Source organism: Cetorhinus maximus, chromosome 12, assembly GCF_964194155.1.
Source record: "Cetorhinus maximus chromosome 12, sCetMax3.hap1.1, whole genome shotgun sequence".
In the NCBI taxonomy this organism is placed as follows: domain Eukaryota; kingdom Metazoa; phylum Chordata; class Chondrichthyes; order Lamniformes; family Cetorhinidae; genus Cetorhinus; species Cetorhinus maximus.
In genome coordinates this window covers 117,318,956-117,342,499 of record NC_135890.1, presented here as the reverse complement: position 1 = coordinate 117,342,499, position 23,544 = coordinate 117,318,956, and the positions used below count along the sequence as shown (strand labels likewise).

The 23,544-nt window shown below is 42.6% G+C and overlaps 1 protein-coding gene across 1 annotated transcript; it reads right to left on the bottom strand.

The window, feature by feature from the left end:
* Positions 1-22,890, bottom strand: LOC144687146 (catechol O-methyltransferase-like). The gene is made up of 5 exons (XM_078552892.1): positions 22,575-22,890; positions 20,881-21,157; positions 15,612-15,805; positions 11,108-11,239; positions 1-681 (listed from the first exon to the last, which is right to left on the bottom strand). The coding sequence occupies exons 2-5, from the start codon at positions 21,155-21,157 to the stop codon at positions 502-504; spliced, it is 783 nt and encodes a 260-aa protein (XP_078409018.1). The 5' UTR covers positions 22,575-22,890; the 3' UTR covers positions 1-501.
* Positions 22,891-23,544: the final 654 nt, after the last annotated feature.

The window sequence follows — 23,544 nt, the reverse complement described above, 5'->3', positions numbered from 1 at the left end:
CACTTTTGGCCAAGCCGTTATGTACAAATTTGGTCAACGTCAGTGACACCTACACCCAAACCCATCCCAGCCCCAATTGGCTCTGCCAATGTTAAGTCGGGATACTTAATGGTAGAATGGTTTGATACGGAAGTTAAGCACAAGGAATCATATTTACAAGTTAGCAGCAGGAGGTACATAAAAGGGTGCTAATTATGTGGGACAGATTGCTGACATGAGGGGTTGTTGGTGGTTACAAAAAGAAACTTTAATGAATTTCAAGAAGGAACTAGCCAGGTGAAGTGGACAGGTTGTTAGATAAACACCAAGGCAATACTGTGAATTAGGTGGACTAGATAGACCAAAAGTAATAGTTGCAGGCTGGAGACCAGATACAGATTTCATATGCACAGTACAATTCCTCACAACAATGTTCTAAAAATCCAGATGAAGGGAGTATTTGGATCGCTTATCATTACATGAACTTTGACACCTTATTTAGTTTCTCTGTATTTTACACCTTTAACCCTTAAAAATAGCTTTTTCCATTCCATCTCTCAAGTTTGTATATTCCAAATTTGAGGCATAGTGTGTGCACACGTAACGGGGATTGTTGCGTACATACTGTAGAAATTCTGGAGCTCCTGGTGCAATGACGTTGTCTGCCAGCAAAACAGTACCCTTTCTAAGCAGACCACACTCCTACAGGTAAGGAAAAGAATTCAATCATTGTGAACAAATGCAGAATTTGAGAATTAATAAAGAAAGAATATTATTTCAAAATTAATAGTTGTAGTGCCACCAGACCAATGAAATAAAATGCCTATTTAGAAGATCTCACTTCTTTGCCAGACTTACCTTTGTCAGCTGAACAGACTTGTACAACATTCCAGTCCGTAGCTTGACTGATTCAAGGCTGCTTGGTGCCACCCATACAAAGAAATATGTACCATGCCCGTCACCTTTTATGTAGATTTTATGACATAATCAAAACTGGTTTCAGGAACAAATCTATGACCGTACAGGTCCATAGTTTTTTTAGTCATTCACAGGATGTCGGCTTCGCTGGCTGGGCCAGCATTTATTACCCATCACTAGTTGCCCTTGAGAAGGTGGTGGTGAGCTGCCTTCTTGAACCGCTGCAGTCCATGCGGTGTAGGTACACCCATAGTGCTGTTATGAAGGGAGTTCCAGGATTTTGACCCCGCGACAGTGAAGGAACAGCGATATATTTCCAAGTCAGCATGGTGAGTGACTTGGAGAGGAACTTGCAGGTGGTGGTGTTCCCATGTATCTGCTGCCCCTGTCCTTCTCCATGGTAGTGGTCGTGGTTTGGAAGGTATTGTCGAAGGAGCCTTGGTGAATTCCTGCAGTGCATCTTGTAGATGGTACACACTGCTGCCACTGTGTGACGGTGGTGGAGGGAGTGAATGTTTGTGGATGTGGTGCCAAACAAGTGGGCTGCTTTGTCCTGGATGTTGTCAAGCTTCATGAGTGTTGTGGGAGCTGCACTCATCCAGGCAAGTGAGGAGTATTCCATCACACTCCTGACTTGTGCCTTGTAGATGCCCTGTCCTGCAGTGGGACAGGACATACCCAGGGATGGTGATGGTGGTGTCTGGGACATTATCTGTAAGGTCTGTTTCGATGAGGATGACTATGTCATGACATGTCTGTGAGAAAGCTCTCTTTGGCATTAGCCCCCAGATGTTAGTAAGGAGGACTTTGCAGGGTCGACAGGGCTGAGATTGCTGCAGTTGTTTCCAGTACCTAGGTCGATGCTGGGTGGTCCATCCGGCTTCGTTCCTCCTTTGTGACTTTGTAGCAGTTTGTTACAACTGAGTGCCATTTCAGAGTGCATTTAAGAGTTAACCACATTGCTGAGAGTCATGTAGGGTAAGGACGACATATTTCCTTTCCTAAAAGACATTAGTGAACCGGATGGGTTTTTACAACAATTGACAATGGTTTCATGGTCATCATTAGACTTTAATTCCAATTTATTGAATTCAAATTCAAACTTGGGTCCCCAGAGCATTACCCTGGGTCTCTGGATTACTGGTCCAGCGACAATACCACTACACCATTGCCTCCCCATGACTCCATACATCATCTTGTGATGCATTTATACAATAGGACATAGAATCCTAGTCATTTACTTATAGAAATAAATAAACTTATAATTGGCTTTAAATAGATCCTGAATCCCAAACTTTTCAATTTTGAAACATGTATTCTAATCAGAAAGGGAATCCTGTCCAAAGGGCGACTGGATAAGGGGAGGGTGCTGTTGTTATGAACTTCCACATATTAGAGAATATATGGAAATTGAACCCAAAAATTCTGGAAATACAGAGCAAAGTTACTGGTGTCTGGCCTGGTGCTTATTTTCTTTATCTTTGCTCATCTCTTGAAGGCATTAAATCCTCATTGGTGTTCAGTTCCACAATCTCCAAAACCACACACAAGTGATTGTAATTCGTGTTTTGGATCTTGATAGCTATTTGATTGCAGGGAACTTAATGTTCTGGCTAACATTATCCCTCCACCAGCATCACTGGTCATTTGGTCATTGCTGTTTGAGAGCTTAGCTGCTGCTTTTCCTACATCACAACAGTGACTACAATGCAAAAGTACTGAATTGGCTGTGGGATTGGCTGAGATTTTGAGAAATGCCACCTAAATGCAAGACTTTCTTTTCTTTCTATACCCATCCTGACCCAGAAAGAGTGTGTGACTCTGTCATTCCCACAATGCCACACTTCCTCTAATCCCCTGCCACTGCAGTAATTGATTGGTAATAGCTCAGGAACCCTAGTAAACTATCTAATCTTTGCTCAAATGTACATATTTTGGCTCCTTGCTTTATTAATGTTTACGCTGAGAGATGAGCTCCCTTCAAGCTTTGATTTTTATTTAGTTATCATTAGCAATAAATACATTGACAGTCTATAGTTTAACAATGTGTTTTTACATTCTAATTCAGATAGAATTGGTTTAAAATGCGCGCTCACAATTTGTGTTATTTTCCCTCGCAAGCATTGGAGAAGGATGAGTGTCAGTGTTGAAAATGGTGCTTTCTGAGGGTCAGCACAGATTATTAAATAATCCAGTTGGTATTAATAATACAAAATGGAGCTAAAAGGGTTATTAGGTTAAAAAAGTCACAAGGTTCTCATCATGGGCAAGTGCAAATGAAGGAAATGGCTGCAGTACAGTTAAGGCTCAGTAGCACACTACAAGCTGGTCAAGTCCTAAACGACACAGCTGCTAGACTGGGTGTGCGGCAGGTGGTGAGGGAACAAACAAGAGGGAAAAGCATACTTGATCTCATCCTCACCAACCTGCCTGCCGCAGATGCATCTGTCCATGACAGTATCAGCAGGAGTGACCACCGCACAGTCGTTGTGGAGATGAAGTTCCGCCTTCACATTGAGGATACCCTCCATCGTGTTGTGTGACACGACCACCGTGCTAAATGGGTTAGATTTCAAACAGATCTAGCAACTCAAGACTGGGCATCCATGAGGCACTGTGGGCCATCAGCAAGAGCAGAATTGTACTCGAACACAATCTGTAACTTCATGGCCCAGCATATCCCCCGCTCTACCATTACCATCAAGCCAGGAGATCAACCCTGGTTCAATGAAGAGTGCAGGAGGGCATGCCAGGAGCAGCACCAGGCATACCTAAAAATGAGGTGTCAACCTGGTGAAGCTATAACACAGGACTACTTGCATGCCAAACACCATAAGCAGCAAGTGATAGACAGAGCTGAGCGATCCCACAACCAACAGATCAGATCTAATCACCACAGTCCTGCTACATCCAGTTGTGAATGGTGGTGGACAATTAAACAACTCACTGGAGAAGGAGGCTCCACAGATATCCCCATCCTCAATGATGGGGGAGCCCAGCACATCAGTGCAAAAGATAAGGCTGAAGCATTTGCAACAATCTTCAGCCAGAAGTGCCGAGTGGATGATCCATCTCGGCCTCCTCCGGAGGTCCCCAGCACCACAGATGCCTGTCTTCAGCCAATTCGATTCACTCCATGTGACATCAAGAAACAGCTGAAGGCACTGGATACTGCAAAGGCTTTGGGCCCTAACAATATTCCAGCAACAGAATGAAGACTTATGCTCCAGAACTTGCCATGCCCCCAGCCAAGCTGTTCCAGTACAGCTACAACCTGGCTATGTGGAAAATTGCCCAGGTATGTACTGTACACAAAAAGCAGAACAAATCCAACCCAGCCAATTACTGCCCCATCAGTCTACTCTGGATCATCAGTAATGTAATGAAAGGGGTCACCAACAATGCTATCAAGCATCACTTGCTTAGCAATCACCTGCTCACAGACACACAGTTTGGGTTCTGCCAGGGCCACTCAGCTCCTAACCTCATTACAGCCTTGGTTCAAACGTGGACAAAAGAGCTGAACTCCTGAGGTGAGAGTGACTGCCCTTGACATCAAGGCAGCATTTGACAGTGTGGCATCAAGGAGCCCTAGCAAAATTGGAGTCAGTGGGAATCATGGGGAAAACACTCTGCTAGTTGGAGTCATAGCTAGCACATGGGAAGACGGTTGTGGTTGTTGGAGGTCAGTCACCTCAGCTCCAGGACATCACTGCAGGAGTTCCTCAGGGTAGTGTCTTTAGCCCAATCCTCTTCAGCTGCTTCATCAATGACCTTCCTTCCATCATAAGGTCAGAAGTGGGGATGTTCGCTGATGATTGCACAATGTTCAGCACCATTTGTGACTCCTCAGATACTGAAGCAGTCCATGCCCAAATGCAGCAAGTCCTGGACAATATCCAGGCTTGGGCTGACAAGTGACAAGTAACATTCATGCCACAGAAGTGTCAGACAATGACCATCTCCAACAAGAGAGAATCCAACCATCACCCCATGATATTCAATGGCATTATCATCACTGAATCCCCCACTATCAACATCCTGGGGATTACCATGGACCAGAAACTGAACTGGACTAGCCATATAAATACTGTGGCTACAAGAGCAGGTCAGAGGCTCGGAATCCTGCGACAAGTAACTCACCTCCTGACTCCCCAAAGCCTGTCCACCATCTACAAGGCACAAGTCAGGAGTGTGATGGAATACACCCCACTTGCCTGGATGAGTGCAGCTCCCACAACACTCAAGAAGCTTGACACCATCCAGGACAAAGCAATCCGTTTGATTGGCACCATATCCACAAACATTCACTCCTTCCACCACCATCGCACAGTAGCAGCAGTGTGTACCATCTACAAAATGCACTGCAGGAATTCACCAAGACTCCTTCGACAGCACCTTCCAAACCCACAACCACAACCATCTAGAAGGACAAGGGCAGCTGATAGATGGGAACACCAACACCTGCAAGTTCCCCTCCAAGTCACTCACCATCCTGACTTGGAAATATATCACCGTTCCTTCACTGTCGTTGGGTCAAAACCCTGGAACTCCCTTGCTAACAGCACTGTGGGTGTACCTACACCACAGGGACTGCAGCGCTTCAAGAAGGCAGCTCACCACCACCTTCTCAAGGGCAAACTACTGATGGGCAATTAATGCTGGCTCAGCCAGCGAAGCCCACATCCCATGAATGAATTTTTTAAAAGTATAGTTAAGGGAATAGGGTCCTTTTGCTACATAGATTGCAAGAGATAAGTCCTCAAAGGTTTGTATAATTGGGCAAGATTGAAAATGAAGATACAATGTAACAAGGCTTAAGAAAGGAATAGACCAACACAGGTGACACAGATCTCTTAGTAATGAAATGGGCTTATTTCCATGGCTGAATTTAATTCTAGCTCAGCAGGGATAAAGTTGTGAGCAGGTTAGTTAATCAGTGTCATTTTTCTCATTTTCTGTTGAAGGCTTTGAGGGGTATTGTTGGGGTATAGTGATATTTTGCACCTCATGGCATTATGTCAGCCTAACACAATGCTAGACAGTTTTCTTAAAAATTGCAGAAGGGAATATCAACAGGGATAAATGTGTATCTGTCCTTATTAATCAGAAATCTGGGATTGGATTAAAGTTTCAATTACTTCTCTAATGTATACCTCATTACAACAATTTGCATTCATGCAACAGCCCTGCCAGAACAATGGCCAGTTTAATGGCGGTCACTGATATAAATATGGAAATGATCAGCTTGTGGCAATGGAGAGATACCCCATGTTTGCACCGCTCCATTGTTAGCTTTGTGGAAAAGCTTGTCCTGCATCTTGCCATGAGTTTTATGAATTTGCTGCACCTACACATTGTTGCCCATCAAATGCATAACACAGTATTTTTTTTTTAATAAAAGCATTTTTAGCAACATGAGAATGGTTAAGAACTGATCAACCTCTCTGGCCCAGAACGTGAACAACTAAATGTTGTTCTGTCAAGTTGTGAATTGTTGGAAATATTAAAAATATTGAATCTTTAGTGTTAACGTTTTATTTATTTTTCTTTATCTCGCTTCTCTTCCATCTTTATTTCTCTCTCTGTACTTGATTTAACATTGAATTCACTCACTCTAATTATCCCTCCATTCCTTAATTGTTTTTTTCCTCAATCCTGGAATCTCATTGGTTAAGGGGACATACTGTTGGGTCCCTCCATTAATTAAGGTCACCGATATCCTGTTGCCCTTGACACAGCATTACCAGCTTGTCCTTCCAACAGCTTACAGGCTAAAAGGTGCAGGAGAACGTTTAACTGAACAGTCACGCCTTGCTCCAGTACATGCCAGCTCAGCATTTTTAATGCGGTCAAGTGTCCCAAGAGGACACTTTCACAGGAGCATGGCCAGACAAAATTTGTTCCAAGTTCCCGGAAGATTTTCGTGCTAGTGGAGTAAACAAAGATATAATGTCTCATCCTTTTCAGTATGATAACATTCCAGTGGACATCTATGCTGCATGAGTTTAACAGAAGTGAAGTTAGACAGCAAAGCAGTAAAAACAGATGTCTGCTAGTGTTAATTCACTAGATTGGAGATCAAACATGGGGACTTCCTATGTACTAATGAGTATTTTTAGCATCTGAGTCAATTAGGAGGCCTTGAATAATTCTTATTATAGACTGCACAGAGTGACACTCCAATACCTTGCAGTGCTGATTAAAAATATTATGAACCTAGTTAATAGTCAAAAGTGTTTCACTTTATGATTTTAAATTAACCACTGAATCTTATTTAATGGTGCGTCTTGAGATTTTATCCGTACTATTGCTGCTCTGTGAAATTTGAGCTGAGGATTATAATAGTGCATCTGCATTCTATTCTTTGTGGGTATTAGTGGAAGATGCTCAGCAGATAATTGTCAGGAAAGTTGCAGCTGTTACTTGCCAACCTGGTGTGAGGCTGGGCTGATGTACATGAGGCAGGGCTGAATACTTTTAATTTGCAGAAACAAGGGATCCAGTGACTATTTTTCACTGCTCTTATACCAATTCCACCAATGGGAAATGATTTGAACTAGAATAGAATATGCAGGGTTGTCTTGAAAGCTCACAAAACAGAATCTATATCCTGGGACTACTGGTACAGAGAATTTGTGTGCATTAAAGCTTGGTAAGATTAATCTCTGAATAGAAGTGGGAATGGACATGTTGGGTATATTACTGAACAATGAATTACTGAGTTTGAAGTCGTGTAACAGCCGTGGGCTCTGGATGGAACATGATCAGTGCTTTTGTAACTGGTTCATACTAAAAAGCAATAAAAGAATTGTCTGTTTCAATTAAGTCTGCACCTGGTAAATAAGTTCTGTAATTCTGTTGAGTAAAAATCATCGTGACTTTCCTGTTGCTGTTCAATCTGTAGTTCAGAGGTGTTAACCAAGCATTTCTCTTGTAAACTCCTGTTAATGAAAGACCTTACAAATGGATTAAGTATGCATTTCACTGTGATGATTTGCTTCATTAGTATGAAATAAAATCAAATTTATTTTTAAGGATAAGCAGATATCCTGTGGCATTGCCCACAGTAATTTATTAATTTATGGGATGTGGGCTTCGCTGGCTGGGCCAGCATTTATTACCCATCCCTAATTGCCCTTGAGAAGGTGGTGGTGAGCTGCCTTCTTGAACCGCTGCAGTCCATGTGGTGTAGGTACATCCACAGTGCTGTTAGGGAGTTCCAGGATCTTAACCCAGCGACAATGACGGAACGGTGATACATTTCCAAGTCAGGATGGTGAGTGACTTGCAGGGGAACTAGTGAGTTGGAGGATATACCATTTATGATGAGAAGAATGCAACTCCATGTCATGTACACTGTCTTGTAATACAGTTGCTATAATTTAGCATTGCACATGCCCAGAAATCAGTCCTAACTATTCCTGTAGCCCATACTCTGGGTCTGCCCATGTGCTCTGGCTTCCAGCCCCAACTATACCTCCACCCCATCTCTCTGTTTCCAATCCTCAGCTCTCTTTTCAGTACTTTTCAAGAGGGTTCTACACTTGCCTTGGTGTTCCCAGATGATGATTGCATTTATGCAGCGCCTTTAGCATTGTATAACCTCCAAAGGCACTTCACAGGAGTTTATCAGACAAAAATTGACATCAAGCCACGTAAGGAGATATTAGAATCGGTGACTAAAGGCTTGGTCAGAGAGGTAGGTTTTTAGGAGTGACATAGAGGGGAGAAAAGCAGACCGTTATAGGGAGAATATTCCAGAGCTCCCAGTTGAGGTAGCTGAAGGCATGGCAGCCAGTGATGGGACAATGAAAATGATGGATGTGTGTGAGGAAAGAATTAAAGAAGAGCAGAAATCTTGGGAGTAGGAGTTGGTTTGTAGAGCTGGAGGAGGTTACAGAGAAGAAGGGGCCATGGAGGGACTTCAACTGCAAAAACATCCAATGGAGAGTCTAAAGGAGTAGACAGCAATCATCTACTGCAGAGGCATCCAAGCTTTAATCTTCACAGCTACATGGATGTTTCCCACGAAGCCCTAGGCCACGTATTAAGTTTAAATCCCTGTTCCTATTAATTTGCCTAAATTTAAAGTTGCTGGTAGCAGATCTTGGTACACTGATTTAAGATCTATTCATTAATGAGACAGTAATGTTAAAAATACACCTTTCCAGACATGATATGAGCAAGTTAAACCAGTATCAAAGACTTTGAGGTGCAGATAGGACTGAATAGTCCGAGGTGCTTGGGGCTCCCTCAAGCCGCAGGTTAGACCAGCCTGTCCTATTGTGCTTGCTGACTGAATTATAACTTGTAGTCGGCAAGTAGGAAAGGAGAGGAAGGTATCCCAAAAACTGATGGGAAAACTACCAATGAAGGATGCAGCAAAATCGTCATTCCAGGTTACGGACAGATCCCGGTGGGTCAGGATGATCCTTGCAACAGTCTGATTGGTCACAACTCTGGATGGATTGGGTCTGTTGGAGCTGTTGCAGGGAGCGCGTGCAGCCCGGGTTAATCCAGTCAGCAAAGATGAAGGGGACTGGGGCTTGCTTGAACTGAAATAGGCTGCAGCCAGGTCGGAAGAACCTTGCCATTTGCAAGGGTAAAGTGTCAACAAAGCCAAGCAAAGCTCCAATCAAGTTCTTCAAATTGAATTACCGGCTCCCAACGTGACTTTTGGACTCTGGGAAAAAATATGTGTTCCAGGGGTCATCAACACTGCTGTGACCTCTGAGTAAGGATAAATATTTCATTTAGAATTGATAAATGTTTATGGATTTCTTATAAATGTTGCTTTTACTGGGAGTTTTTAGCTGTGGGGAAAAATGAAAGGTTACGAATGAAAGTTTCACATTTCCTGAAATGATTTGATAGTTTCCTGTTGCACATCAGTTTCGAATTGGAAGCTTGCATCAAAAAAAAAAGATAAATTTTCTGCTGGTTGATGCTGAGCAACTGAATCAAACAGATTGGTTTTTATTTGTTTATATTTAATTAATTAGATATTTGTTATGTTACGTGGAATGTATCGCACAGAAACAGTCCATTCAGCTCAATTGGCCCATGCTGGTGTTTATATGCCATATGAGCCTCTTCCCACCCTCTTCGTCTAACCCTATCAATGTAGCCTTTTATTCTTATCTCCCTCCTGTGATCATCTAGTTTCTCCTTAAAGGCACCTATGCCATTTGTCTCAGCAGACAGGTTTCAAAACTTGCAAGTTGCATGGAGAGACAAGGGGGGAACCCACTCAGGGTCTTTTTTCCTCAGCGTCTCATTTGCTTGTGCTGGTAACCACAGGGTTAGCTGGATTATTACATGACCCTCTTCAACTGCCCAGTGATCCAAATAGGTCATGGCTAGTAGATTCTAGTTGCCTGGCTTACCTGGCTTACATCTGGGTAAATCCTTTCATAGCCAGAGTTCCGTTGTCCAGGTAATTAGGTCTACTGGTTTGTCTCCACCCAATTGAGTACCCAGGTGATTGTCTGGGTGCTTTGTTAATTCAGTAGGAGATGTCCCCCATTTGTACTCCTTCAAGGCAATTGTTCTGGTGAGGCTTTGCAGTTAGGTGGTCTCCATTTCCATTGCTTTGGAATGTAGAAGGTACAGTGATGCAAACGTTCAGGTATCTTTGATTGCGATTTCAAGTCAAGCCTTTTTTAAAAATTCAGTTAGTGGTTTCCAGCCAGTAAATTCATAGTTTTTTATTTATAAAGCATGATTTTCTAACAGTGAAAATTCGTTTTGACCTGGTGTGGGAGCTGAAGTGGTGGCATGCTGAGAGGGCCAGGTACTCTACATAAAAATATGGTGTGAAGATCGAGATGCCATTGGGTATGTTTGTATATCAATCATGTATTCAATGTCCTGTGAAGCCAAGTACTCAGTCTGTTTTTTGGTTTTCCCACCCTTTCAGATATGTCATTTATTCCAGTTTTTCTAATTATTTGTAATCTCTTATATAAATGTAATTCAAATGAGCTTTCATAAATATATCTATGCTCAAATCAAAATAAAACCAACTCCAAATTACTGAAATGCACCAAAAAGCAATGTTTCCTGAGAATGCCCTCATTTTCCTTGGACAATAAATATACCTTCAATGCGTTTCACCCTTTTATAAATTTCTAAAGCTGCCCTGTACATGTTTCAAGCTGTATTGGTTAGATGCAGAGGGAAAACAGAAGGAAAACAGAACTCTTACCTCCAGGAGTTGGGTGTCGGGTTGATACCTGTCCTTCCAGTGATCAAGGAAAACAAAATCTAAAGTGTCCACCTCGTGCTGCTGCTTCAGTTGAGGAATAATAATTCCAGATGAACCTTCCAAGATCTCCACCTTAATTCATTGGAGCAGGAGACAAATAATGAGAACTATTTTTTTATTATTGATGAGAATAAATAAGAGCCTGGACTGCAGGAAATGGATTGAACTTGGCCTCTGCCTTGAACCCCTGTTGTTGGAAAGCTCCTTCATTGTTGGCTATGGTATCATAGTAACACAGTGCAAGCCTGTTCCTCCCTGTCGGGAGATTGAGGCCTTCTGCTGACATTGGCATGAGTTATTGGTCAGCACTTCCACTCGAACAATGGGTTACTCTGGCATTCCTCTCGCCCCATGGCAACATGGATGCAATATGTGCCATCTACAAGATACACTGCAGCAACTTGCTAAGGTTTCTTTCACTGCACCACCGCCTTGGAAGTTCCCCTCCAAGCATCAGACACCATCCTGACTTGGAACTATATCCCTGTTCCTTCCATGACACCGGATCAAAATTCTGGAAGTCCCTCTCTAACAGCGCTGTGGGTGTATCTACAGACTGCAGCTGTTCGAGAAGGTGCCTCACCAAGCAAATATTGACCTTGCCAGCAACACCCACATTCCATGAATGAATTGTTTAAAAATCATGAGGGTTGAGGCCCATAGATGCTGGCAGCTATTCTGCTTATCACCAACTATTCTTTCTTCAAGTGAGTCCAGGATCAGTGCTGAAGCCTCAGTCATTTACCACCTATACGAATGACTTATGAGAAGATACAGAAAGTAATATACCTAAGTTTGCCGATGACGCAAAGTTAGATGTAAGCTGAGAGGAGGACAGAGTCAGCAAAGCAACATAGACTGAAACACGATGACAGATGGAGTATAATGTGGTGAAGTATGAGGTTGTTCACTTTGGTCATAAGAACAGAAAAGCAGAATCTTTTTAGCAGCTGTGAAACTTATACATGTTGATGCTTGTATAAGGGACACCAAGTTAGCATCCAGGTACAGCAAGTAATTAGGAAAGCAAATGACATGTTGGCCTTTATTGCAAAGGGATTGGAGTACAAGAATAAAGAAATCTTGCTACAGCTGTATGAGGCTTTTGTAAGACCACACCTGGAATACCGTGTGCAATTTTTGTCTTTGTATTTAAAGAAAGATATAACTTGTATTGGAGGCATTATTGGGAAGAAGGTGGGGGATGGTGGTGACATATGGTTATGTCACTGGACTGGCAATGCAGAGGCCTAGGTGAATGTCCTGGGGATATGGATTCAAATCCCACCATGGCAGCTGGTAGAATTTAAATTCAGTTCATAAACCTGGAATAAAAGCTGGTCTCAGTAATAGTGACCATAAAACTATCACTAATTGTCGTTAAAAACCCATCTGGTTCACTTTAGGGAAGGAAATCTGCCGTCCTTATCTGGTCTGGCCTACATGTGCCTCTGGACCCACAGCAACATAGTTGACTCCTAACTGCCCTCTGAAAAGGCCTAGCAAGCCAATCAGTTATATCAAACTACTATAGAGTCAAAAAGGAATTAAACCAGATGAACCAACCAGCATCGACGTGGCTGGGTGTGCGGTCGTTGACCCCATGAAGTCATTCTTGCTGACCTCTGGGGACTTATGTCAAAATTGGGAGCGCCCACAGACTAGCAACTGCCTGACAGTCATACTCATGGAATCACACCACATTCTGTCCCTGACAGTACCATCACCATCCCTTGTTTTATCCTGCCCCAGAGACAGGACAGACCCACCAGGTGGCACAGTGGTATATAGTCAGGAGGGAGTTGCCCTGCGAGTCCTCAACATTGACTCTGGACCCCCATGAAGTCTCATGTCAAATATAGGCAAGGAAACCTCTGGCAGGTTACCACATACCACCCGCCCTCAGCTGACTGAATCAGTATTCTGCCATGTTGAACATCACTTGGAAAAAGCACTTAGGATGACAAGAACACAATGTAGTCTGGGTGGTAGACTTCAATATCCATCACCAAGAGTGGCTCGGTAGCACCACTACTGACTGAGCTGGCTGAGTCCTAAAGGACATAACTGCTAGACTGGGTCTGCGGCAGGTGGTGAGGGAACCAACGACAGGGAAAACCCTATTTAACCTCATCATCACCGATCTACCTGCTACAGATGATTCTATGCATGACGGTATTTGTAGGAATGGCCACCGCACGGTCTATGTGGAGATGAATTCCTGTCTTCACATGGAGGATACCGTCCTTTGTGTTGTGTGGCATGATCACCATAGATTTCGAACAGATCGAGCAACTCAAAACTGGGCATCCATGGGGCATTGTGGGCCATCAGCAGCAGAATTGTATTCAAGCACTATCTGTAACATCATATCCCCCACTGTACAATTACCATCTATTTGAGGAATCAGCCCTGGTTCACTGAAGAATACATGAGGGCACTGCCAGGTGCAGCAGCAGGCATACCTAAAATCAAGGTGTCAACCTGGTGAAGCTACAACACACACTACTTGGCATGCAAGTAGTCCTAAGCAGCGAGCAATAGACAGATCTAAACGATCCGACAACCAATAGATGAGATCTAAGCTCTGCAGTCTACCATATCCAGTCTTGAATGGTGATGGACAATTAAATAACCAACTGGAGGATGAGACTCCATAAATAACCCCATCCTCAATGATGGGGGAACCCAGCACATCAGTGCAAAAGACTAGGCATTTGCAACCATCTTCAGCCAGAAGTGCCAAGTTTTGATCCATCTCTGCCTTCTCTAGCGGTCCCCAGCATCACAGATGCAAGTCTTCAGCCAGTTCAGTTCACTCCATGTGATATCAAGAAATTGCTGAAGGCATTGGATACTGCAAAGACTATGGGCCCTGACAATATTCCGGCAGTGGTATTGAAGACGTGCTCCAGAACTTACCACGGCCCTAGCCAAGCTGTTTCAGTACAGCTGCAACACAGGTATCTACCTGGCAATGTGGAAAATTGCTACGGTATGTAGTGTCCACAAAAAGCAGCACAGATCCAACCTGGCCAATTACTGCCCTATCAGTCTACTCTCGATTATCAGAAAAGTGATGGAAGGTGTCATCAGTGCTGCCAAATGGCACGAACTCAGCAATAACCTGCTCACTGATGCTCAGTTTGGGTTCCACTAGGGCTGCTCAGCTCCTGATCTCATTACAGCCTTGGTTCAAGCATTGACCAAAGAGCTGAACTCCAGAGGTGAGGTGAGTGTGACTGCCCTTGACATCAAGGCAGCATTTGACCGAGTGTGGCATCAAGTAGCCCTAGCAAAACTGGAGTCAATGGGAATCAGGGAAAACTCCCCACTGGTTGGAGTCATACTTAGCGCAAAGAAAGATGATTGTGGTTGTTGGAGGTAAATCACCTCACTCTCAGGACATCACTGCAGGAGTTCCTCAAGGTAGTGTCCTAGCCCACAACCATCTTCAGCTGCTTCATCAATGATTTTCCCTCCATCATAAGGTCAGAAGTAGGGATGTTTGCACAATGTTCACCATTTGGTGGTATTCAGATACTGAAGCAGTCAGTGTCCATATGCAGCAAGACTTGGACCGATAAGTGCCAAGTTACATTTATGCTACACAAGTGCCAGGCAGTGACCACCTCCAATAATAGAAAATTCAACCATCTCCTCTTGATATTCAATGGCATTAACATTGCTGAATCTACTACTTTCAACATCCTATGGGTTACCATTGACCAGAAACTGAACTGAACCAGCCACATTGTGGCTGCAAGAGCATGTCAGAAGCTGGGAACCCTGACTCACCTCCTGACTCCCCAAAGCCTGTCCACCATCTATAAGGCACAAGTCAGGAGTGTGATGGAATACTGTCCACTTCCCTAGATGAGTGCAGCTCCCACAACACTCAAGAAGCTTGACACCATCCAGGACAAAGCAGTCTGCTTGATTGGCATCTCATCCACCACTTTAAACACTCATTCCTTCCACCATAGATGCACAGTGGCAGCAGTGTGTACCATCTACAAGATGCACTGCAGCAACCAACTAGGGCCTCTTCACTTTCCAAACCCACAACCTCTACCAGCTAGAAGGACAAGGGCAGCAGATACAGGGAACAGCACCACCTGCAAGTTCCTCTCCAAGCCACACACCCATCCTGACCTGGAACTACATCACTGTGTCTTTACTGTCACTGGGTCAAAATCTTGGAACTCCCTCCCTAACAGCACTGTGGTTGTTCTAAACCACATGGACTGCAGCAGTTCAAGAAGGTGACTCATCACCACCTTCTCAAGGGCAAATAGGGATGGGCAATAAGTGCTGGCCTGGCCAGTGATGCCCACCTCCCGTAAATTAATTTTATAAATGTATATATCAAATAAATAGAATTTGTAAAGGAATTGCAAAGAGAGTTTTTAATGAAATTATTGAACTTCTCCTTGTGCTTTACCTTGTCCTCAACCCCAGCAAAGCGGAAGATCTGTTTTGCAATGTTTGCATTGGCTGGGTTGAACTCAATGGTCAGTAAACGAGCACCAGGATTAAGCACAAGGACCATGCGCAAGGCTGAGTAACCGCAATATGTCCCCAGTTCCAAGACGGTTAATGGATTTGCCTCCTCCAACACTTTGTCCAAGATTGCACCTGCATATAAATGCATAACAGTTACAACACAGAAACAGGCTAATCGGCCAGTCAGTCTGTGTTAGCATTTATCCTTCACACAAGCAAATTATTCTCATCACATTTACCCAGTTATGTTCCCATATACCTTCAACCCCTTATCTTCATGCAGGTATCAAGTGAAAAATTATCGTGTTTCTATACAACTTCTTGCTATAGGTTATTTCTTTAGATGGGTTGGGTAAGTAAACTGTGAGCCACAGATTGCCTGTTAAGCATTCATTAATTTAATTCAACCATATCTTAATGTTCAATGTCCTAAAAACTGACCCCAGAGCAACATAAATCAGCTGCTGCATTTTCAAGGGTTTTGAGGATTTATTTGTGGCATTTAAAATAACTTTTGTTTGAAGTTTTGCTGATTCATTTTCATTAATATTTGGTTCCCTTTGCAGGAGTTTTACACTTGGTCATCATTGACCAGGAGAGGGTAGGAGGGTCTGGACTACAGGCATTTCCAGATGCTGCTTAGGTGGATTGAGTTGAAATAATGTCAGGTAATTTCACACATTGTTTCTAAGCTTTCTCCCCTACCCAACTAAGCCCTTTGCAATTGTGTAATGTGGAATATCTTCAGCAGTTTCATGAGTGTTTTACTGGATTTTTCTTCTGTTGAATTTGTAATTAATGTTGCCTAGTTTTCCATCTCTTTCTGTGCTGAAGGCCATGATTCGTGAAGGGGTATCCCACTGTGGGTACCACGGTGATCACTGTTCACGTGTGAGCTTAAAACAGACAATTTAATTGTGGGAGACTTTGTAGTTTAATCTTCAAAGCCCATACATGCACACTTATTAGCAGATAGAATTGGACAATTGTTACAAACAGGGACTTCAGTTGAATTCCTTTTGTTGAATCAGCCCACTTAAACCAATTGTAGGTCCCATTGCTGCCATTCTGAAGAGATCAGCTAACTAATCACAGACATGGGACCTTCCCTCCTTGCATGGCTTGGATCGTACTGGAATGTGTCTAAGCTTTTTGCCTTCATAAACTACTCTTGTGAAAACTCTAAAACATTCCGCCATAGGTTGAGGGGCAAGATTCTTCTTGTGATTTGTTCCTCAGGAGCAAGTAACAATGCAGACTTATGTGGATGTACATTATCCTTCCTTGCTCAGTAACACACATTTATTATGAATACTTTAATCTTATTTACAAACGTGGGCTTTCATAATGATACCCTTGTACCTTTTCCTTTCTGGAAACCAATTTTCCCAAAGTATGTTGTGATCTAAGGATAAATTATTCTGCGATCATATCAGTTTTTTATATATTGAATTTGGCAGGCAATCTTCAATGTCCCTTGACTCAGCCTACCCAGTAGATAGCTGCCATGGTAACAGACGGGAACACTGAACTCCGCTCCACATTTCAGTTAAATTACATTGCCTTCTTAGCTGGTTCATTTATCACGTATGTCATTTATTATTTAAGGCATGGACCCCACACAGATTTTTTCACTTGAGTCCAGAATAACCTGGCAGCTCATCGAAACAACGTGTCTGAAAACCCAAACTACTTTGACAAAGAAAGGTCATCTTGATCACACACCAAAAAAAAGGCTCTCCTGAAATCTTGCATTGAAGGAACTTTTTTTCGCATTAGAGTGAGTTGAAATTGAGGAATCATAGTTTGGTATTTTGATTGTGATAGTGGGTTCAATTTTGATCCAGCTTAGTTATTTTGCACATCTTGGCAAGGACCATGATGAATCAAGTGATGTTGTGCCTGTGTAGACTGTCCAGCACTCACGTGAAACTTTGTTCACAAATTAAACTGCATTCATCTGGCAGCAATTTGTACATCACTCGTTGGAGTCAGCATGCCTGGGCTAGGGGCAAGATGACTCAGTCAGGGTTCCAGATTTTTATTGCATCATGGAATGGGTACAGCGCAGGAGGAGGCTATTTGGCCCATTGAGCCCATGCCTGCTCTGCACGAGCAATTTAACTTGTGCCTTTCCTCAGTCCTTTCCCCATAGCTCTACAAATGTTCTCCTTTCAGGTGGTTATCCAATTCCCTTCTGAAAGCCATGATTAAATCTGCCTTTTCAGACAGTGCATTCCAGATTGCAACCACTCGCTGCATAAGAGTTTTTCCTCATGTCGCCTCTGATTGATTGTTTTGTCAATCACCTTAAATCCGTGTCCTTCCACCAATGGGAACAGTTTCTCTCTATCTGTTCTATCTAGATGCCTCATGATTTTGTCCAACTCTATCAAATCTTCTCTAAGGCAAAGAACTGCAGCTTCTTCAGTCTTTATTTTTAACTGAAGCGCCTCATCCCTGATTCTCATCTTTTCTGCACCTCCTCTAATCTCTCCTCGTTGCTTTGCAGGAATGCGACACCCTGGTATGCTCCTGGCTGCCAAAGCCATGAAGCTGACTCCTCTAGGTGGGAAGGCTGTCCACCTATAAATGTAATATTCTTGATCGGACCTGTATTTTTCACATGTTCACTGCTTTGAGTCATAGGAAAGAATGCATTCTGTCCAAGGATAAGATAGGGTATTAAAGCAGAAAATGTTGGAAATACTCAGCAGGTCAGGCAGTATCTGGAGGGAGAAACAGTTAACCTTTCAGGTCTGATGAAAGGTTGCAGACCAGAAACGTTAATTCTGTTTCTCTCTCCATTGATGCTGCCAGGCCTGCTGGCTATTTCCAGTATTTTCTGTTGTTTTTTTTCAGATTTCCAGCATCTACAGTATTTTGCTTTTGATAAAATAGTGTATGCAACATGGTTATCTTGTGATAGATTATAGCAATTTTTAATTTAGCTTCAGTTTTTTTCTCTCTTGCAACTTTAGGTCTATTATCTACAAAAAATAGTTTAAGGATTTTGTCATTGTGGAGCTCTTCCCGGAATCAACCTGCTTTTCATCTCTCCAACATATGAACCCAAACAATGAGCATTTAAAAATGCGATGTTGCATTGTCGAGGGTTCATGCCATTGTCATTGTCCCACCAGGGGAGGGGACGTGGCAGGGCAGATCATGGTGTCCCAGGATTGTGCCTCAGTTCTCACTCTTCACTCCACAACCACTGCATGTTGCTTTCAACTCCAGGTTTCTATATCCCGCCCTTGGGAGTACAGAAGAAATGGAAGTCTATGTGGCTGATCAGCTACCTTGCTATGAGCTGACGGCAGTTTCTTTTCTAACCTCAACTTTCTCTCGGGTAATTAAAGGCGAGCATGTAATTGTAGTATCCTTGAATTTCTGAAAGGCCTTCAATAAAGGTGCCACACAACAAGGTTAATATGCAAGATAAGAAATCATGGAGTTGGAGTAATATATTAGCATGGGGGATAGAGGATTGATTATGGACAGGAAGCAGAGTAGGGATAAACAGAGCATTTTCAAATTGGTGGGCTGTAACTACAGTTCTGCAAGGATCAGTGCTCAACTTTTTTTTCTAATTCATTCACAGGATGTGGGCTTCGCTGGCTGGGCCAGCATTTACATTCTATGTTGATGGTTTAGATGAAGAGACCAAAAGTAATGTATCTAAGTTTGCTGACTATGCAAAGCTAGGTGGGAATGTGAACTGAGGAGGAGACAGGCTGCAGAGAGAAATAGTCCAGTTAAGTAAGCAACAAGGTGGCAGATGGAGTATAATGTGAGGAAGCGTGAGGTTACTCCCTTTGGCCATAAGAATAGAAAAGCAGAAGAATTTTTAAAAGGCATGATTTGTATAAAGGTTGATGTTCACAGAGGCTTGGGTGCACTCACACAAGGAACACAAAATGTTAACATGTAGGTGCAGCAAACAATTAGGAAGGCAAGTAGGTCTTACTTGCAAAGCAACTGGAGTACAAGAATAAGGAAGTCTTGCTACAAAGGGCTTTGGTGAGATAACACCTGGAGCACTGTGAGCAGTTTTGGTCTCCATATCTAAGGGAGGATATATTTGTCTTGAAGGTAATACAGCAAAGTACACTAGATTGGTCTCTTGGATGAGAGGCTGAGTAAATTGGGACCTATACTTTCTGGAATTTAGAAGAATGAGAGATGATCTCATTGAAACATGCAAGATTATGAAGGAACTTGATAGGTTAGATACTGAGAAGTTGTTTCCTCTGGTTGGGGAATCTGGAACATGGGGACACACTTCAAGATAAATGGTTGATCCTTTGGGACTGAGATTGGAGAATTTTCTTCACAAAGGGTTGTGAATCTTTGCAATTCTCTACCCCAGAGGTTTGCAGATGTGTCATCATTGAATATATTTAAGGTTAAGATAGATTATTGATCTCTCAAGGAATCAAGGGATATGAGGAGCTTGCAAGAAAGTGGAACTGAGGCAGAAGATCATCCATGATTGCACTGAATGGCAGAGCTCGAGTAGCCATGTGGTCTACTCCTCCTATTTCTTATGTTCCTCTAACTTAAGGCTTGAAGTTCATTTTTAAAGATTTGTCAAAGCTTTATGTCAATTTGGGCCCCAATCCTGAAATGTTTCATTATTAAAATGCAAAAGAAAACATATCTATGCTGCAACATGTTTAACTTCTACACAGTGAAAATCCAACAAAACATTGCATCTGTTTTTTTTTCCCTCTTGAAGAGCACATTTGCTTTAAGAATTTAGAAAACTCTGAGCTGCTAACATCTCTTTAATATTTCGTTTGAGGAAGAAAATACTTGGTAACCTTTGAGCTATGCAGTATTGTTTTAGGTAGGGGTGGATCATCATCCAAATAGAAATGTTGTTAAATTAATTTCTCCAGAATACCGGTTTTCAATTTAGTTATTGCATTTTGCAAGAATCAAGTTGTATTTTTTCCCCTGTGTGTCCCCCCCCCCCCCCCCCCCCCATCCCCCTTTGAACATCTTTTTACATTAAAGGCTCGAGATAAATGATAGTTACCATTATATTATATCATTAGAGTTTGGGCTGTGTCAAATTTCTGGCCAAGTGAACAAAGGGACGGTACATTATGGGTAAAATGAAGACCTTACTGCTAAAACCAATGTGTTTAAATTGCAAGGGTAAAATGGGATCTTAGATTATTTTTCAAATAAAATTTTACCTTTTTCATCCCCTACGTTCATTGCCCACTCCTTCTCTCTGCAGTATTTGTCAATCTTGTCCACCACACTCTTTGCATCACCTTTCACAGCATTTTGCAACACGAATTCTAAAATTCTGTCCTCCTTGCTTTTTCCGGTTATGAGCCGTGCCATTTTCTCTTTCAGGACGGCGTGCCAGAAAATTGCAACTGTGCTGTTGCTCCTAGCCAGAATAGGGAACAGTAAGAGGAGTAGACTTGCCACGAAGGTGCCAAGGATTGTGAGATACTCCAGCATCTAGGGAGGGGAAAAATACACACACACACCTACATATGTGTACAAAAGATACAAGCCTGTTCTAAATTAAATTATATTAATTAAATAATTATAATTTCTCACCGTGATAACTTGTAAGAAATCAAGCGTGGACAGCAGCTGAATTTAGTCACCCGCCCCATCTGAGCCTGATTGAAATCAACTGGCCCTGCATTCCAGGAATTTAACGTAGATTAATATCGCTGCTGACACTGAAGTTGTTGTCACCGAGGGGACTATGAAGGATTTAGTTGGACTGTATAGCATTGCAGTTCCTGCAGATGCGCACACAACAGCAGCAGTTTTCTACCATCTATTTCAGTCCATGCCAATGCTAACCTGCCAACTGTGAGTTTGAATAGTTAATTTTAATCTTGTGTGTAGAAATTAACAGTGATCAGTAGGGGGGAAAAGACCAGAGGCTGGCAAACTCTGGACATATTCGAGGAGGTTTCATCACATAAACTTCCCACCTCCAGCAGCGTCACCCAATTAAGCAGACTTCGAAAATCCTTGGCCAATATTTTTATAACTAATTAAAGCGGAAACTACACATAACTAAATGTCCCCAATGATTTTTTTTTCTCTCTCGGGTTGCTGGCAGCGGTCCCTGAAGATTAATCTCCAATTTCTGGAGATTCCAGGACAATCCTGAACGGTTGGAAATCCTCAGATAACCTCAACAACCTGGCCTTCTGCAGCCAGTATCTGAACATGAAAAAGTAACTGATTGCCAGTCAGAAGAAAGGTGCTTCTTACCTAGCGAAGCCAACTTTAAACAGTGATTTTTTTTCCCCCCAACCGCAGCACTGCATTATTGGCTGTTCACTTTGGAGGTTTTGTTTCACTGTACATTGTCTATTCGTAGTTCCTAGACAAACCTTTCCCCTCCCCTGCCACCATCTCCCTTTAATGCAGTCCCTCGGATTAAACAAAAAAAAAACGTTTGTGTTTTATTTGCTCAGCAAAGGAGCTGGTGTAGCGGGAGCGGTGCTACCCGGAACGTCCTGTTGCCACGGATACATCCTGAAATCCCACTAGCAAGAATAAATAACAACGTGTGCCTCACAGAAATACTTAAGTGCGTGTTCCAAAAGTGATCTCTCTAAATCGTAATCACATCAATCCCAAAATGGGAGTGCCTTTAAACGAACAATTATGTCAAGGCTGTAAGAATAATCAATTAAGCCGTTCTGATGTTTACACCCTGAGCGATGGGATGGTAAATTCTGGACCAGTATTGTATAACAGATGTATCACTCATGTCATGCAGTAATAATATTGGGGTGCAGGATTGCATCCCCTTAATTAAATTACTTTCTTATAAAGAAAAAAATAAATGTACAGCTTAAGCGACCTGTATTTATCACAAGAAGGTACATTTACAATTGGTATTTACCTTTATGGAAGGAGAATTGTTCAGATCCAGTCCACCTTATTCAAAACAAGCTGGTTTATTAAAGATCATGTTTGGGTAGAGCTTCTGAGCGCCAATCACACATGATTACATCATTCTGCATGCACTAAACTGACATCTGGAAAGCCTTAAAAAGGCGACGTTTAACCCTTTCTGCTTTACCACCACCTCGGGTGAGCATTGCTTTGTTTTGTTATCTTAGATTTCTCTTTGATTTTGTCTTTTTCTTCAAGTTGAATTTTTTTTGTGTTTCATCCAGTTTTCTGTCATCTTCTGGAGGCACTGAATTCACAGCGTGTGGTTGCAGGGGGAGTGGACTGCTTCTATTTCCCTGCAACGTGCCCCCCATCCTCCACCCAGAGCGGCTGGTCCATCAAACCTGCCCCACGTCAAACTGGCTGGAACCATCACGGCTTCTCACTCCCACTATCCCCACTGCCATGTAAACTCCTGGGAGAGGCAAAAAAAGGGGGAAAAATGCCTTAAAGTTCATCTCTCCAATCCCACGAAGCGATTGAAACCAGTCCAGGAGATCACTTGGTCCAAGTATTCGCTCCAAAGAGACATTGCTTTTCTATAGTATATCAGATAGCGACCAGGAAATGGAACCTGAGGGTGACCATACCAATGATATTACCCTCGTTGTCACCATTGTGGGGATTGGCTCCGTAATCCTTTTGATCTGTGAGACTCAGCCACACGTTAACTTCACCGACTGAAGCATCAGAAGGACGTTTATACTGAATCTGACTGACGGAGGCGGCCATTCAGCCCATCGTGCTTGGTGGAGGCTTTTTGAAAGTTATCCAATTAGCCTTGCTGCTTGTCCTTTCACCATAGCCTTACAAATATGACTGTTTAGGGATTTGTACTTATGGGGTTAATATCTTGGATTTTATGATTCATTTTACATTTAGCATTTTACTTATGATCCCTTTTCACTTCGGAGCTG